General features: G+C 39.7%; 2 protein-coding genes across 2 annotated transcripts in view; both read right to left on the reverse strand.

Annotated features, from left to right (window-relative positions):
• Positions 1-2907: 2907 nt before the first annotated feature.
• On the reverse strand, positions 2908-4647 carry LOC138946125 (uncharacterized). The gene is made up of 2 exons (XM_070317630.1): positions 4289-4647; positions 2908-3550 (listed from the first exon to the last, which is right to left on the reverse strand). The coding sequence occupies exons 1-2, from the start codon at positions 4511-4513 to the stop codon at positions 3230-3232; spliced, it is 546 nt and encodes a 181-aa protein (XP_070173731.1). The 5' UTR covers positions 4514-4647; the 3' UTR covers positions 2908-3229.
• A 1933-nt stretch (positions 4648-6580) lies between these two features.
• Positions 6581-14434, reverse strand: part of LOC138946126 (fibrinogen C domain-containing protein 1-like) — a 29148-nt gene continuing 21294 nt past the window's right edge. The window contains exons 6-8 of the mRNA XM_070317631.1: positions 10134-10230; positions 7985-8158; positions 6581-7427 (exon numbers count right to left, since the gene is read on the reverse strand). Coding sequence (XP_070173732.1) covers positions 7180-7427; positions 7985-8158; positions 10134-10230 — 519 coding nt within the window. The 3' untranslated portion in view covers positions 6581-7179. The remainder of the gene's footprint in view (positions 7428-7984; positions 8159-10133; positions 10231-14434) is intronic.

Genomic DNA, 14434 nt, shown 5'->3' on the forward strand with positions numbered 1-14434 from the left:
AAAAGTGAAAGGCTGTCAGCCTGTGCAAGAGGCGGATATTTTAGTTATTCTGTTCTTTATGATCTTACCTTCTGTTTAAAGTCAACGTACATAGTCTCAGGTCAGAGTAAATCTCATTCCACCGTTTGGCAAAGAAAATGGTGAAGCGAGACTTGGGGAACCTGTGTTTTCTATTTGCCAAAACGAGTATCAACTGGAACGATCCAAGATATCCAACTTTTTGTGTGAAAAACTTCAGATGTTCTGTTCTTATGCATGACATTTTTCATCAGAATCATGTCATTGACTTCTCTTTTCATCAGAAATAGCACAAAAATGAAGTTGTTGACTTCAGTGATCCCATATAAACACCATCTGATGCCAAGAAATGTACAGCCTGATCTAAACCAATTATTTTGCAGCAGATTTATGTTCAATTTAGATATAGAGAATACTACATGGCTTGCTGTGTCGTACCAGATTTACACGAGTTGTTTTTTTAAATATTGAACTGCGAGCGAAAGCGAGCTGTTCACTATTTAAAAAAGCAACGAGTATAAATCTGGTTCGAAACAGCAAGCCATGTAGTATTCTGTTTATCCTACATACAGTGCTTACGGTGTATTTTACTGAAAATGTCCTGCAATGGAGGCAGCTAAATTGAAGACGCTTGTTTTGGAACTTCGATCTCTTCTAAAGCCTCGTGCAATCTATCATGTCAAAGTAAATAAACGTCACTCTGAAAGTGTGGCGTGACGTGTTAGTTCTAAACATTCGTCGAGGGTAATTAGCGAGCACAATTTTTTTCTTCTATAATGACGTTTGTCTCGGTGACTTTGGCATCATAAGCAGTGGAAAAACAGGTCCCTGCCAGACTTGCTTGACATGACCTCATTTACATGATATACACACGTGTGATCTGAACGATTATTATCTCACGAGTGTCCCTCTCACGTATGTAGGATAAAACAAGTTATGTGACAATCCATCATATGGAAAATGTTTGAACAAACTTTTTTTTCTTCCAGAAGTTTTGGATTCAGACTGGATTAGATTTATTTGGAGGTGAAAGAGACCTGGAAATGTTATGAGCCATACAGGCCCATGCATGCATGTCTCATGAGAAGGAGCTGGTCTGATCAATGGATATTTCAGTTATTAATATATGATACAAATGCTGTGTATATATTTATCGAAATCCTGCAATGTTGCCAAAAAATGCAAGGTTCACTTTCTGCAGAGTGTGTGTTTGTGTGCATGTGTGACTGCGTATCATATCTGGTACTCTAGAATAAAATCACAATATTCTCCGTTAACAATACTAAGACAATTTAAAAGCAATTAACAAGATGTAGCTAATGACTACGGGTTTCTATGGTTTGATTTAACAGGAATCATTCAAAAAATAAATAAAAAAAGGAATTAATTTTCTTTCATATTTCAACAGTACCAGAAAATTTGCTTCACTAATTTTAGAAAAGTAGAAATGTTCAGGCATGAGTTTTTACGCTTATCAGTAGATTTTTTAAAGCTTTATTTTTGACAACTTTATGCACAACTTTGAACAAAATTGCGAGTGGTGTTTCTGCATTTTTCTTCTTTTTATGCTTGGTTTTGAAAATATTTGTAACAAACCCCTCGTCAATTGTGAATGTAAGGGGGAAGTATGTACACGTATGTACAAAGTACATGTATAGTCTTTGGTGCAATTACCGCTTTGGTGTACATGTATGTAATTGTAATGCATAATATCATGGCAGAGGTTGTGCTAGTGTGCAAATTTCTAAGAATGAGAAGAAAAAGAAAACATGTAGCTCTGATTGGAAAATAGTGTGTGTTCCTGAGAGAGAGAGAGAGAGAGAGAGAGAGAGAGAGAGAGAGAGAGAGAGAGAGAGAGAGAGAGAGAGAGAGAGAGAGAGAGAGAGAGAGAGAGAGAGAGAGAGAGAGAGAGAGAGAGAGAGAGAGAGAGAGAGAGAGAGAGAGAGAGAGAGAGAGAGAGAGAGAGAGGGAGAGAGAGAGAGAGAGAGAGAGAGAGAGAGAGAGAAAGAGAGAGAGAGAGAGAGAAAGAGAGAGAGAGAGAGAGAAAGAGAGAGAGAGAGAGAGAAAGAGAGAGAGAGAGAGAGAAAGAGAGAGAGAGAGAAAGAGAGAGAGAGAGAGAGAGAGAGAGTTTGAGTTACGTTCACTCACAATGACTCAAGGCGTTAACTGTGGACGAATATTTATTTAACTCTTGTAACATCATGAACTAACTCCAGAACTGAAGAGAACCTAACAGAAAGATGGCGACTTCCAAGAGTGGTGCGCGATCACGTGGTTATCAGTTTCGCGCCATATGATGGCCACTCGACGTCATCACAATAATGACGTAATATCATAACAGGGGGGTCTGGTAACAAATGACTTGAATCCAGAGAAACATTTCATCAATTTATTGTTACACAGATTGGATGTAAACCACAGTTGTATGATCATGCAGTTCATGCAAACCTTGTTACAAAATGACAAGAATAAAAAGAATTCGATTCACTGATTTTCTTGTTCTCTTGAATTCTTCTTTGTGTATTGAATGGAAAAAGTTGTTGCTTGCTTGCAGAATATTCATTTTAACCAACATCTTCACAGTAAACTTAAGTTCAAAAGCAAAATGCTTTGGATTTATGTTAATTTCTGACACCAGATTGATTTACTTCATCTTTGCAGATGTTGCAAACAAGTTTGAATCTGTTTTCATGTAGTAGTCACTAAATTGGTAATGGGGTAACAATAACCTTAGCAGTATGTAAGAAATGTTAAGTCCTTCGTACTGGAAACTTGCATTCTCCCAGTAAGGTCATATATTGTACTACGTTGCAAGCCCCTGGAGCAATGTTTTGATTAGTGCTTTTGTGAACAAGAAACAATTAACAAGTGGCTCTATCCCATCCCCCCCCTTTCCCCGTCGCGATATAACCTTGAACGGTTGAAAACGACGTTAAACACCAAATAAAGAAAGAAAGAACAATAACCTTGTTGTGAGGGCCCTCCAATGAGAGAACACCTCTGAATAAAGGACATATTTTGTTGTCCCTTTGTATACATGTCCATTAATTCATCTCATTGATTCTTTAAAGCCTTTTTTTTAAGTGTGATATCTGCAAATCTAAATTTTGAAAAAAATTAAAACATGTAAATCTAAATTTTCAATGAAAAAGAAAAGAGTGAATGATGCGGATGAATATTGGATTGGAGTACCAGTAGATTTCTCAAAAAGCTAGAAAATGACACAGATGTCACATAATAAAAGACAAATTAACACATTCAACAAGAAAAAACCCATCCGAACGCTTGACGGGCGGGACCTCCAAGGGGCCCCAGTGGTTAGCTTGGTCAGGTTGTGAGGGGAAGGTAACCCCATCGGCCGTGTTCCATTGCTGGCGAACCAGTGTTCAAAGACTGTCAGGTAAGAGGAGGTCCAGTTGTTGGTGTCCATTATCAATACCTGCAACATAGACTGGCGGGTTGAGAGAGACAGACAGACAGACAGACAGACAGACAGACAGACAGTGGGTGAGAGAGCAAACTGTGGACGCATTACGGGGATTCAAGTCAAGACGTGGGCGTAAATCTCAATTGAAAACGTCTTTGAAAACAGCTGAAAGGTATTACACAACTTGTTATCACACAAGTGTACACACCCATGCTTGCTGAATAAAGAATTCACTAGCTGGCAAGGAATACTAAAATGCTAACTGCATGTTCTGACGTCAAATGTTTGGTTCAAACGCACGTCCTGAGCATGAAAACCGTCGTAAAGTCATCCGATTAATTTGCTCACTGGCTGTGTGTAGGTGTGTAAAGCTAATTATATGCATCTCCTCTTTTGCTAAAGGTAGGAACCTATTTTTTTTGCTACGACCGTGAGTAACCAACTTCAATGCAACACACCAAATCTAAGCTCAATCGACCAATAAACACAAGAGATCTATGTGGGAAAAGAAGGACAAACTAACAGACAAACAGACAAACAAACAAAGTGAAACCTATACACCACCTAATATACGGGGTAGTAATACATTCAGAAGACGAAGAAGACTCCTGAGTAAGTAATATACATCAGCACTGACTTTATCTCCTTTAATGTCAGCATAGCACGTCGGCTTCATCCACGACTCGAAACGCGCCGATGGTATGACGTCAGCTTTGTACCAGTAGACGTCACAGCCCTGGTGATGAGTGACGTCACCAGGGGACAAGTCCAAGAAAGCAGGATCATAGTCTTCAGCGGCGATGAACCTGGACTCGTTCTTCAGCTTGTAACACTTCAGAGTGAGAGGGTTGATCCAGAAGCTGTAGATTCTCTGGCGGATGTCGGGATGAGTTTACTCAGGTCGTCGCCCATGACCTCTAGCAAGTGGAAGTTCCTGCGTTCGAACAGGAATGGGATGTCTTGGGGCGTGACTGACAGCGCCAGACGACAATGGCGCTGGTTGTGGGCAAGCCCATGGCTACGTCTTCCTGGAACTGGGCTTGGTTGTCGCAAAAGCCCCATGGACATGAACTCGCTGAAGTCGGGAGAGACCTGTCTGCCATTGCAAGCCTCGGGTCGGAGTAGAATCAAGACGCTTGCGAAAAACAACGTAGCTCCCGTGACACTGACTCATTTCGCTTGTTGTCTTCCTGCAAGAGATTTAGGTAGGGGAGACCGGGGCTAGTCCGCCTACTTTTATGCTTTTGGTAGCATAACTGGCGAGTTTGATGAACTAGAAGACTGATTTTTTATTTTACATCAAGACAAATGTGTAGCTGATATCAATGTGCAGACAGTTTTTATGTGCGCATGAACATTTGTTGTTCATACTGCTTTAAGTAGACCTACCCTAACGTAGGCGAACTTGCCCCATGTCGGGGTAAGTCCGCCTACAGGGTGGGGCAAGTCCGCCGCTCTCATCCCATAGTAGGTACAAGACTAGTAGTGGGCAAGCTTTTTCACACACGCACGCACGCACACACAGTCAGTCAAACAAGCACCCGATCAGTGGGAAAGCTTTTTTTAATTCCCTTCAATATTTAGGTTCAAAAATGCCAATGACAAAATACAAAAGAATGTCGAAAGAATGTAACACAAATCGGCGTCAGTCTTTTTTAGACATGAATCTGCAATCTTTACCATCGAGAATAGATGGAGTCACCATCAGAGTCACAGTTGTGGCAGATGTAAACTGGACTGTTCCCCACACCTGCACATTCTTCATGGCGGACTTGCCCCATGACAAATAGGCGGACTTGCCCCCGCACGGGCAGGCAACTCTAGTGCCAGATAGCGAGCACAACATGGGAAGGAAGAAGCAAAACTTTCGTCAGAACTCGACCTTAATTAACGCACTTTTACTCGACACCAAGACTAAGTATTTGTTCTCAGAGGTAATGCATCAAAACCTAAGTCAACTGCTATGCATTCATGTTACAAAAATGAAGAAAAACACTTTTTGTGATCTGTACTCACGATATATGGGCGCGCAACCTCAGAACTTCTGCAGGATATGGCGGGAAGTAGGGACACCATTCTCACATGGTGTGAAAGACTAAAAGGTGGCAAACGTAAGAATAAACAGACAAAGACGGATGTGCCCCGGGGGCGGACTAGCCCCGGTCTCCCCTATATATCAATCACACGGTATTAATAGGTAACATGCGCCTTGAGTCGCCTTGTGTGGTGAGATACGTGCGCGATATAAATCCTCGTAAATAAATAAATAAATAGATAAATAAATGTTGAAATCAGCAGAATTGGCCCAATGCAACATTCGGATTTTTATAGTCAGCGGCATTTGCAAAATTCAGCCTTTTCACCAGTGCATTATCGACAAACAGATATCAACAATGGTTGCAGCCGAAGCACGGTGATACATGCGCCCTTTGGGCTTTTCCCACGAGCTTATGTTACTAAATTGTTCTGTCTGCCTGTCTTGTTCTGTCTGTCTGTCTGCCTGTCTTGTTCTGTCTGCCTGACTGTCTCTTTCTGCCTGTCTGTCTTTATCTTCCTGCAAGTCTGTCTGCCTGCCTGTCTGCCTGCCTGCATGTCTCTCTGCCTATATGTCTGCCTGTCGGTCTGCCTGTCTCTATCTGCCTGCCTGTCTCTATTTTGTCTATCTCTTGCAAGTCTGTCTGCCTGCATGCCTGCTTTTTGTTTTATTAAATTGACCTGTCTGTCTGTTTTAGGGGGTTCTTTTCGGAGTTGTGCCTTTGCATGTTGTTTTTTGCTTGTTTGTTTCTTTGTTTTTGTTTTTGTTTCTTTGATGTTGTTTTTTGCAAATGCAGCTTCAGGTCATTTTCAAATGTTATAAAAGCTTTCTGCTTGCAACATTCCAAGTCCATTGTAAAAAAAAAATCATTTCACAGACAAACAAACAAACAAACAATCAAACACACACACACACACACACACACACACACACATTTTAACACATGCACGCACACACACACACACACACACACACACACACACACACACATACACACACGCAAACACGTTTCCGGACGAGCACACATTCTTACAAATACATAGATTGTCACATCATAGCCATGATTGCTTTTTTCCAAATTAGGAAATGTTTAATTGCCAACATTAGAAACAAAACCAACCATCAAACATTGCTTTACTTGTTAAATTTGCAAAGCAGAACAACCCGACATCTACACTTGAACGCTTGAATATAAAAGAGATAACAGCGACAACACAATGTACAATTGTTAATATAATAAAGGCCGTAGCTTGATAGTGATGTGCAAAATGCACCTGGTACGAGCGATATCTGATAGAAACAGTCGGCAGACCAAACATTTTTTTTTCTTCTTCTTCTTCTTCTTCTTCTTCTTCTTCTTCTTCTTCTTCTTCTGCGTTCCCGTTCTCTAATACTACAATATGGTTAGTTTGAGTATTGCAGTCCACGAGACAAACTGATTTTTAGATAGAAAAAGAATACATTTATTCTCTGTAAGGTTTGGTAACAGGGAAGGGTGGCGGTGGGTGGGTAATCATCTGGTTCAAAGCGGGAAAAAAGATTTTCTTAACTGACAGTAAAACAGATAACAGAAATTAGGCAAAAGGCACATGCATCCATTGTTTAAGAAAGAAATCATAAAACCGTGTCTTTGCGTTTAGTGATTACTTATTTTGCTTTGAAGATAGTAATACAGAAGTAGGCTGCTCACAGTGTCGCACTAGATCGGCCTGATCTTCATCTCGGTGAACTTCATGGAGTAGGTGAAAGCTTTGAGGGACCCCCAGACCAGCCCGTTCCGATTCGGACCACTGCTGCTGTTCATGTATTTACCGTTCAGGTTGGAGGTGTGGCAGGACCTGAACCACCAGGCGGCCCCGTAATACCGTGCACAGCTATAGCCTACTCTGTCGTTGTCCCTGTCCTTGGTGGAGAACTGCATACCACGGTGGGCACTCAGGCTGTCGCCTGGGGATGGACAGTCATAGGGTGGTCAGTGTGTGTGTGTGTTTGTGTGTGTGTGTGTGTGTGTGTGTATGTGTGTATGTGTGTGTACGTGGGTGTGTGCGTGCGTGTGCTTGCTCGTGTGGGTGCATACGTGCGTGTGGTCCCAGCCTTCCCATTAGAACCACATCACTTCCACTCTGGGCGGCCGAAGCTCGAAAAACCCACTGTCCTTATGGGATTTGAACCACGACCTCCCGGCCCGCAGTCCGATGCACTAATCACTGCGCTACGGAGGCCGGTTGAGAGTCACTTGTATTTCATGAAAACGTGTGTCAGGTAGGAATAGAACAAGGCACATTAGACATTTGTACACGTTACACAAAGAGAGATAGAGAGGCGGAGAAAGAGACAGAGAAAGAGAGAGAAAGACAGACAGATCGACAGAAAGACAGACAGATAGACAGATAGAAGGATACAGACAGGCAGACAGACAAACAGACAGGGACAAACATAGACATGTGTGCTTCCCAAATGCAACGCGTTTTGTGTCTTGAGCAGTATCCTTTCAGGGCACGTACCAGCGTTTCCTCCAGTGAATTTGTCAAGGCGCAGAGTGAAGTTGTGAGAGACGTCTTCCACGTAAAAGCCGCTGTATCTTGCATTCCGATTCGCTTTGGTTCCGTCCCACAGGTGCAGGTCCACACGCAACTCGTCCCTCTGTGAGGTGGTCAGCTTGTGCAGCTTGTCCAGTCCTGTACCGTGAAAACACACACACACACACACACACACACACACACACACAAAATACACAAACACACACACACACACACACACGCACACACACACACACACACACACACTTACACATACACACACATACACACACACAATGATTCATCACGTGATTATTTGTCATTTCTTCGTCCGCTAACGGTTATTATTGGGCTGACCTAGATTTCTTTATATTTGTTTTAATTATTAATCTCTTCTGATGGATTTTTTTTTTTTTTACATGTTTATGCTGTACATTACAGGACATCACCTACACAAGGGGACACAAACATAAAACAGAACACACTTGGACAATTACAACACATATGGGGTGGGTGGGTATCAAAAATACGTTAAAAAATGTAAAAAAAACAGAACCAAAGGGTTACATCAAAACATGCATATATATATAAGCACCAATCCTTGTAAAAATTTATCTGATGTGTTATTATACTTTTCACAAACAAATCTTTGCTTAAGATTTCTACTAAATGTCTGAAAATGAGGGATCTTTTTGTTCGTTTAGGAAATATATACGTGGTGTTTGGCACAAATTACTGGCACATCAAAAACTTTATCGGTGACTACATTGTTCGCAACTAAAACAAAAAACAGTTCTTTAGAAACTTTTAAATTGTCACAATGCCTGGGTGCAGTTTGCCTTTAACCAATTTACAAATTCTATCCAAAAATTCTGCACTTTATCACACTCCCAAAACATATGTAAAAGGGTTTCTTCATTTCTACCGCAAAATGTACTCAACGACGTATCCACAATTTTTCGCAAAAATAGAAACCGTTCTGTCGGCAAAATTCTGCACAATAATCGGTACTGGAACCATCTCAGACAAGTATCTTTTTGTTGTTTTAAAAACATGTTGAAAAATAACCTTCTTATCTAACAAACAGTTTAAAGATTTAGACCATTTTTCGATACATTTTGGGACCGTAACATGTTCAGTCAATTGTTGGTAAATAAGTTGTGTCTTACCTTTACAAATACATTTCCACACAATAGGCTCTGTCATAATAAAATGTTTATCTAATTCTAAACCGATTTTTCTCTGATATTTTTTAACAGCCTGGATTACACCTTTATATAATAAAAGAATCTCCTCGCGCATTTGGATATTTAATTTTAAACGCATTATAGGATAAATATCCATTTTGTCACAAAATATGACCAATCTGAACAATTCTATTGTGAATCCAGTTTTTAATGTACACTGTCTCTTTATCTCTGCGAATATTAACATTATAATGTAAACATTCTGATACAAAATCGTTGAAGGTTGTAGGGTCACATTTTCCATGTAATTTCTTATAATGTTTAAATGCATCGGTCCAAAACGGGTTATCCATTTTCTGCATTAAAACATTTGCAAATTCCTCTCCTCTCATATTAATTGTTATAACATATGGACGTGCTTTAAACAATAATCGCGAAGGTGGGTCCAGTATTTTTCTCGAAAACGCTCTACGCATACACACAGACACCATCACTCTCGTCTCTATTCCCCGTCGAAGTTAAAACATTCAGTCAAAACTTAAAACTATTAAAAGCATTTGACAGCTTCACAGAGGAAAGATGGGAGCATCTAGACAACGCCTGCGACAATTACGATGTCTTTGGAGCAAGAACTTTAGCTACGTCTAGCTGCCAGTGCATTTTCTCTCTCGAATGCGTAAGTGTTGACAAGTGGTCGACAATGCTTTACAGATAAATCAAGTTATTCAATGGATTCATTACAAATTGTAATGAATTTTAATATATTTTGGTTAAGATTGAATATGATGGATGCTTTACTTTTTGACATGAGTTTTCCTTAACCTGTACATGCACATGCTGGTATACCAAAACGAAACAAAATTAGTTTTTCAAACACGCTTTACTTTTGCAGAACATAGTTATTTTACAAGTTGATTTTAATTCATTTGTATAATGTTATAACGAACCTAGCCAGAAGCTGCCCTCCAGGTCACCAAACCCATTGCGATATTCCGTCCAGTTCTGGTTAAAGTCCACTGAAGCGTCCTGTCTTCTCTGGAAAACCTGCAAACAAAGAGCGGTATTAGTGAGTTGACGATTGCGTGCATGGGTGTGCGTGCATGGGTGTGTTGCATGGGCGTGTTGCATGGGTGTGTTGCATGGGTGAGTCTGTTCGAGTGGGAGTATCCCCGAGTACGCAGTACTAGGGTCCAGCAGACTTTAAGTGTGTGTGTGTATCTGTCTGTCTGTCTGTCTGTCTGGACTTAACAGCTTATTGCTGGGAAACTACTGGGCGCAGTTCGTTCAAAAGTTGATACACTAACTTGATAATAGGTCCGATTGATCGTATTAAAACTTCATAATGTTACCTGGGACCTAAATGCGAAATATTCCACCAAAACGACTCTTAACGGGGGGAGGTTTTGCGGTGGGAGTACAACTGCCGTGCAGCTAATGGAACAGCCAGCTAGCTGGTGCGAATCACGTCCGCCTATGGCCAAAGTGATCGATTCCCGGCATGGGCGGTCTATTTTTTTTTAATTTTTTTTAAAATTCTTGTTTACTATTGTTTATTATGAACGTTTTAATGTTTTATTTTACTCTAATAATTTTTTTAATTGTGTAAAATAAATAAATAATTTATTTATTTATTTATTTTTTTTTAAATCCAAGTGATCCGGGTTCGATTCCCGGCATGGGCGGTCTATTTTTTTTATTTTATTTTATTTTTTTTAAATTCTTGTTTACTATTGTTTATTATGAACGTTTTAATGTTTTATTTTACTCTAATAATTTTTTTAATTGTGTAAAATAAATATATATATATATATATATTTTTAAATCCACGTGCACAAGACAAAAACTTTCATACTGGGGGAGCGAGCCAGTCTGAAGAGTACTCGGGTCCAGCGCCAGCGTTTTTTTTATTGTAACTCCCTCTCAGCTCCTGTGTGCAGACATACATTTTTGTTTGTTTGTTTGTTTATTTGTTGCTTAACGTCCAGCCGACTACGTAGAGCCATATCAGGACGAGGAAGGGGGGGATGAAGGGGGCCACTTGTCAAGCGATTCCTGTTTACAAATGCACTAACCCATTACTTGTGTCCATCGCGAGACAAGCGGCAAGAGAAGAGATTTTTTGGAAAAAATACAGGTGAATGAGCAAGAAGGCAGAAAAAAAAGAATTCATGAAGAAAAAGAGAGCATGACAGGAAAGAGGAACCAAAAATCTACCTTACAGCAAACTAGAAAGCTCCTGCGGTTCCAAAAACAGGAGGGGCCTTTAATTTCATAACCGCAGTGCCCCACTGCGGGACATTTTTGTTTGTTTTATTCGTCCATCAGTAGAAAAACAATATAGCTCTTTTAAAGAAAACTTGAGATGGATACTTTATATGTGTTAGCGTGCTCATGGAATAGTCCATTCATTCCATTTTGGCAGAGGGGATCGAGGTGGGGAGGGGGGTGGGGTGATTGACAGCAGAATATTTCGGTCAAAGGCATAACGGATGTAAAGGTAACACATTGACCTCCTCCTCCGATAGAGAGAAAGAGAGAGAGAGAGAGAGGGGGAGAGAGACAATGACAATGACAATGACAATGACAAATCTTTATTTTTCGAGGGTGACAAGAATAAGCATAGATATGCTTTTTTGCATCTGGCCCTCGCCCTAAAGAGGGACTAAACTATTTTACTATAACTATGACTATAAAAAGGTTACAATAAAAACATTAATGGTAGAACATATAAGTTTATGTACATGAAGCGCATTATGTAGAAGCATTGTAGATCATAAGGTAGTGTTCAAAATTGGGTGTAAAGCAATGAAGATAAACGGAAAGTAACCCAACAATACATTAGCTCAGCAAAACAATGTATTACAGAGCCAAATCTTCGTGATTTTGTCACAATAAACCATAATTCCGATAATGAACAACTGTATACAAAGAAAACATACCAACCAATCAAGTTTATTTGTTCATAGAGTTCATTAAATGGAAAGAATATTTGGTTCTAAAAGAATCCGTGTTGGTGGATTGCCGCAGGGCGTCCGGAAGAGCGTTCCAGAGGCTGCTTCCTGAATAAACAAGACTTGATTTAAATAGGTCTATCCTAGGAAGAGGAGTGTTTAGTTTTATAAAGTGGTGCGAATTCTTCAAGGAGAACTTTGAGCAAATGGTTTCGGGTGCATTTTCTGTCATAATTTTATGCATCATTATTCCTTTGTTGTAATTCATTCTTGACTTTAGAGGTAGGACCCCTATGTTGATGTAGTCTGAGTCGGTGAGAGTAGTCTGTTTGAGTAATACTACTTTTAGCGCTCTTTTGTGTAATCTGCTGAGTAGCTTTAGGGAATTATCACTTGCAGAGTCCCATAGAGTGGATGCGTAATCAATAAGAGACTGAATATGAGCAGTGAAAAATAACTTCCTGGCTTGACAATTAAGGAAGTGTTTAATTCTAGATAAGAGGTACACTTTCTTTGACACTAATTTACTAAGTTGTTCAATGTGAGTTGACCAAGACAGGTTGTTATCGATGTGGACACCTAGAACTTTGTGATGGTCGACTTTTTCCACTATATTGCCGCCAATCATTAAATCGGGACCAGTTGAGGTAAAATTCTGTCGTTTTTGTCTAGTTGTAATTATCATATATTTGGTTTTCTTTGGGTTAAGAGACATGTGATTTAGGTCAGTCCATTCTGTCAGCTGGTTTAGACTTCCTTGGAGGGATTCTGATAAGCGAGTTAAATTTTTGTTACTGGAGTGAATTGTGGTATCATCTGCAAAAAGTTCACATAAATGTTGAATATAAAGGGGGAGGTCATTAACATATATTGAGAAGAGCAGAGGTCCTAATACCGATCCTTGTGGTACACCGTAATCTACAGCTTGCATGCTCGATGCTCTAGTGTTTGTAAGAACTGTCTGTTGTCTGTCAGAGAGGAATGAACTAACAAGATTGATAGTATCATATCCGACGCCATACAAACCGAATTTTCTAAGCAATAATGTGTGATCAATTACATCAAAGGCTTTTGCAAAGTCTACGAAAATGGCACCACAGAATTCATTATCGTTTATTTTGTCCAACCACTGATCAACAAGAGAGATTAAGGCAGTGTGGCAGGAATGCTTAGCTCTAAATCCTGATTGTTTAGGATGGAATAAGTTGTTTTGGTTGAAATGTGTTAGGATGTGTTTGTTGATATGCTTTTCCAGTGGTTTTGATAACACAGACAAAATGGAAATTGGCCTATAATTTGAGGGGTCTCTTTTGTCACCTGATTTAAACAGAGGAATGACTTTAGCCTGTTTCAGGGTGACTGGAAAATATTTTTTGTCTAAACAGAGATTGTAAATGTAGGTAAGTGTTTCAGAAATTACGGGGGCTGACAATTTAAGAATCCTACCATCAAGCCCATCGAGCCCCCGGGTGCCTGTTTGCTTGAGGTGTGTAAGTGCGTGAAAAACTTCAGGTACTGTAAGAAGGGGAATTTTTGCTTGACATGAAATTTGTTTTGATTTGCAAAATTCTTCTAAAACTTTCAAATCATTTAATTTGGACTTGTCATTTTTAATCACATTTTCAGCAATTTTGGAAAAATGTGTGTTTAAATCATCGGGAGATATGTCCTTGATACAACTCGGATGACTGGCAGCCTTTTTATTCGTAAGTTCATTTATTGCCTTCCATATATTCTTTGAGTTTTGCTTTGAACTTGATGCTAGGTCACGAAAATATTTTATCTTTTTTGTTCGTTTAAGTGAATTTACCTTATTTCTCTGTTCTCTGTATTCCTCTTCCTTGCCAACCGACTTTAAAAAATCGCGATGGTCAATGGCATGTTGTAAATCATTATCAAACCATTTAGGTTTTACAATGTGCCTAACTCTCTTTATTCTCCACGGAGCATGTTTATCGTATATGTCATTGAAGGCACTAAGCCAATGTGTTAGGGCTTCGTCCGGATCCGTAAAATTGTAAGTATCAGATAGTGGGGAATTCCAAAGTTCATGTAGAAAGGTGTCTTCGTTAAATTTAGAAAAAGAGCGGTATTTTATTGTCTTGTGACCAACTTTAGGAATTTTGACACCCTTTCTTGACCATGTTAAACAGACAGGAAAATGATCGCTGCAACCATTGGCTGGAACACAACATTCGACAATATTATGGTGATCAGTAACATAGATATGATCTATCAGAGTACTGCTGGATGATGTGACTCTAGTGGGAGTGTTGACTATTTGTTTAAGATTATAG

This window comes from Littorina saxatilis, linkage group LG13 (assembly GCF_037325665.1).
Source record: "Littorina saxatilis isolate snail1 linkage group LG13, US_GU_Lsax_2.0, whole genome shotgun sequence".
In the NCBI taxonomy this organism is placed as follows: domain Eukaryota; kingdom Metazoa; phylum Mollusca; class Gastropoda; order Littorinimorpha; family Littorinidae; genus Littorina; species Littorina saxatilis.